General features: G+C 44.7%; 1 protein-coding gene across 1 annotated transcript; it reads right to left on the reverse strand.

Moving 5' to 3' along the window:
* Nucleotides 1-474: 474 nt before the first annotated feature.
* EIF1 (eukaryotic translation initiation factor 1) lies at nt 475-3,314 on the reverse strand. The gene is made up of 4 exons (XM_069634512.1): nt 3,153-3,314; nt 1,679-1,842; nt 1,225-1,326; nt 475-1,135 (listed from the first exon to the last, which is right to left on the reverse strand). The coding sequence occupies exons 1-4, from the start codon at nt 3,181-3,183 to the stop codon at nt 1,091-1,093; spliced, it is 342 nt and encodes a 113-aa protein (XP_069490613.1). The 5' UTR covers nt 3,184-3,314; the 3' UTR covers nt 475-1,090.
* Between the last annotated feature and the right edge of the window lie 375 nt (nt 3,315-3,689).

A 3,689-nucleotide genomic window follows, 5' to 3' on the forward strand; every position in this document is an offset into this window, starting at 1 on the left:
AATGAATAGATAATCTAGGGACTCAATAGGCATTTCATTTCCTGTGAGCTCCAAATATTCCATAGGCATGAAATGAACTGGCCAGCGTGATCAACTAGCACCAACTTTGCGTGTTTATTTTGAGGTTAGGAGCAGAGCCTCGAGGTGCTAGTTGCACAATGGGTGTCATGCTCAGTTCCTACAAACCTGGAACCCACACTTCTAGTTCTGGCTGGAACAGCTTGAGCTGTTGTGTGGGCCAATGGAAGACATGGGTAAGTAGTTGGGGTACGGGAGCAGACTGGTTGTACTGGAGGCTCTAATGTGCCCAATCCTCCCTGGAGAGTCACATGTGCAGTGCAAACCATAAGTGCATCACATTGTGCCAACTAAGGATATTACAGAGCAAATCAGTTTTGTGCCATAATAAGGTTAATGGTAATGTGACCAAAAGGTGCACATTTTCTAACTAGTTAAAAACAACATGGTACCAGATATCTGAAAACACGTTTATTTAAATAAGAAATTTTAAATACATTAAAAAATGCTGCGAGCTCCTTGCCATTATTGAACAAGTAGCGACTTTCCATTGCTGCAGCTAGACCAGGATTAATATAGCACAACATTGCCTCATTCACTCAAGTTCCCCACCTTCCAAAAGTTAAACCTTCTTTGAAATTTCCCATAGTGAGGCTTCCTAGGCATATTAAGTGGGACAAATGTGAGCTCCCACGGCAAGCATTTGGCCAGAATCAACCAAGACGTTGCCTCCGCTATATATAGCGATTCACTACACATTCCAAAGTTAAGTCACTAGTCAACCCTTTTCGCCATTGATCGTATACATTTTGCTGGTGCGCTTAACACGTGCCAAGGATCTCTGAAATGTGTTTAACTGATATTGCATCACCAAATTTTTCATGGTCGTCATTTTTAACCTTGATATCCTTATAGGTCACTAAAGAAAGTCTCCTACTACAGATGATGCCGTTTATTACATTAATGTAGCATGTCCTTTAAATAGTGGAGGGGCATTTTCACAAGTTGTTCACTTTGTGACGGGGGAATGACGAGCTACTCATTGCAGATGTAATCCTACGAAATTGTTCATTTAGAAGCCATGGACTTTCAGCTGGTCATCCTTTGCCAGTCCCACCTGCAAGAGAAAGCAGTACATTGTTGATCACGCAAAGCGCACCGATAGAACAACGCTACATATTTAACAAACGTTCCGAAAATATTCACCTCAACGAGGAACTGGCATGCGTTTTTTCGCTGGTCCCCTTGAAGCTGAATTACCTCTCCGTATTCTGGGTGCTCAACCACAGTACCATTGCAGGCAAATTTCTACAAAATAAATTTAAAACCCATCAGTTCCGCTAAAAAGGTTTTAAGTGCCATTCACAAATTCGATTACTAACCAAGCTGCATACAAAGACTAAGAAATAAGCATGGCGCAAAAGCAAAGCCCAGTTGCCTTTAGGGATCAACTTTTAAGGCTCCGTGAATGCCCAAGAGGATCGGTTCTGCATTTATGTCACTGTGATGCGTATTTAGTGGTCATGGAATCTGCTGAGTTTTTTTAAACGGTTCTTCGCAAGCTCTTTAGAGAACCAGTTGAGAATCCCGGCTAATACGGGGTTGAAGAAACAAACCCTACATTTCCATAACGTTAAACCATGGGGGGGGGGGAGCTTACCTTTTTGAACGCCTTAACTAACTTCTTTTTATCGTAATCATCTGAAATCCCCTGTACGGTGGTAAGAGTCTTCCTCCCGTTTCTCTGTTGGATTCTTATGTGAATAGAATCCTCTGTCCCAGCTGGGAGCCAGTCATCACCCTTAGTTGCATCAGCAAAGGGGTCTGAAAAAGAAAAGACCATTACTTAACCGATGACATCTTTGCATTCACAGAACGAGAATCGGAGGCAAAGGGTTACACCTACTAGCTAATGGCGACTGCACAGTACATTCATTAACATGCCCAGGTAACCCGAGATTACCATCCAGTTATATTGGGCAGTGTATACACATCAATAAATAAAAGTGAAGTTGACGAATACGCCTCACCCCAGAAGAAAAAAAAGGCACAAGACTTCAACATGGGTGCGGAGCGCTCGGTCAATGTCTCTCCCAGTAAGCTTAAATCAGTAAAGAACTGAGACCGCAAGGCTGCAATCACCACATACGAAGCAGAAAAGGGCAAGGTCACAATCTGATCACCGAAATGGGCAATCATTGGGGGATGGCCCGTAAATAAGCACCCAATGAGCGTAGATCAAAGCCTTTCAGAGGTCATCACAGCATACACATTCGTGATAACAAAACCCTCCCGGTACATGAAAGCGCTTTAACATCTCGATCCCAATGAAAATCATTGCGGTGGGCGGTGCCTTAATTCATACAAGCGATTAGACAGCTGTCCTTTTGACAATACTGTAGGAATGACTTAAATACGCTACAAATAAATCACTTGGAAAGCGGAGGCAAGCGATGCTCCGGTAACAACTAAGCTAAAAACCGACTTAACGTGAACTAGGAGTTCGCAAAATGGCGCCGAAGGGAACAGCTGCAAAATGGCCGCCATGTTCAAGACAGGGACGAACGTATTTACAGCTGGCTCCTCCCCACTAGCGCAGTGACGTCAGCATCCACGACACCGCATTCCAATTGACGACCGTCTGCTGATAAACAAGTCTGACCAGCCGCCATTTTATTTCCTACAAAGATAGGGCGGTGGCTTCACAGATATGGGGCCATACTCGGGACGCGTATATATATGGAAAACCCCGCAGACCCCAACAAAGTCACAGGAATTTTGTATACTAGCATTAAATCATAGTTGGATCAGTATATGCGCCCTAAAAGACTTGTATACATGACAAACTAGGGCTCGTAAACAACCATTCCCTAATGTATTGTCCGGAAGGTACGAACAGTCCCACGTTACTTGCTATAAACAATGCATTCGGCCGCACACCCCGAAGCATTCCGACCGTCTCAGACACCCCAATGTATTCGGCCGCACACCCCGAAGCATTCCGACCGTCTCAGACACCCCGCCCGTGAGTGAGCTAATAAACAAAACTATTCTGTTTTGAGTCCTGTATCCACTGGAAACAAAAGCACCCCACACTTTAATCTGTGTACGTATATTACGCAAAGAGCTCTCACCGAAAGACTGGAGGTTCTGGATAGCGGACATACGATACGCTTCTCTTTCCTCAATAGAAACGGTCGAGGGAGAGTTGACGGGGTGGTTGAAGTCAGCGGTAGCGAGGACGGCTCAGATGACTAACCAGCTGGCGCTAGACACAATAAGGATGGAAGAAACGGAGTTTAAAGAAATGGCCGTCGCAAGTGCTTATATAGGCCAGCGTGCCTTCGTCAGCACGTAATTATGATGCACCTGACATGGGGGGGCGGGGTGCGTCAGAGTTGCGATCACGTTAGGATCAGGCAAAAACGCTGCACTTTGATCGAGACTCTTTGGAGATGTTTATTAGGGACAGTGGGTTTCGCCTGTTCCTAGTATGGCAGTCTAGCAGGTCACGGGTTTTAAGGGGAGAGATATGATTATGCGCATTTTATTCAACGGAGCTCAGGGGATAAATGTATTGCGTCATAGCCATGACCATTTACGTATATTCATTCTTTGCTCACAGCAGCGGAAAGGAGTAGAGCGAGAACATTAAAAAACGACGAAATGTA

This window comes from Ambystoma mexicanum, chromosome 13 (assembly GCF_040938575.1).
Source record: "Ambystoma mexicanum isolate Mex_15411 chromosome 13, UKY_AmexF1_1, whole genome shotgun sequence".
NCBI lineage: Eukaryota > Metazoa > Chordata > Amphibia > Caudata > Ambystomatidae > Ambystoma > Ambystoma mexicanum.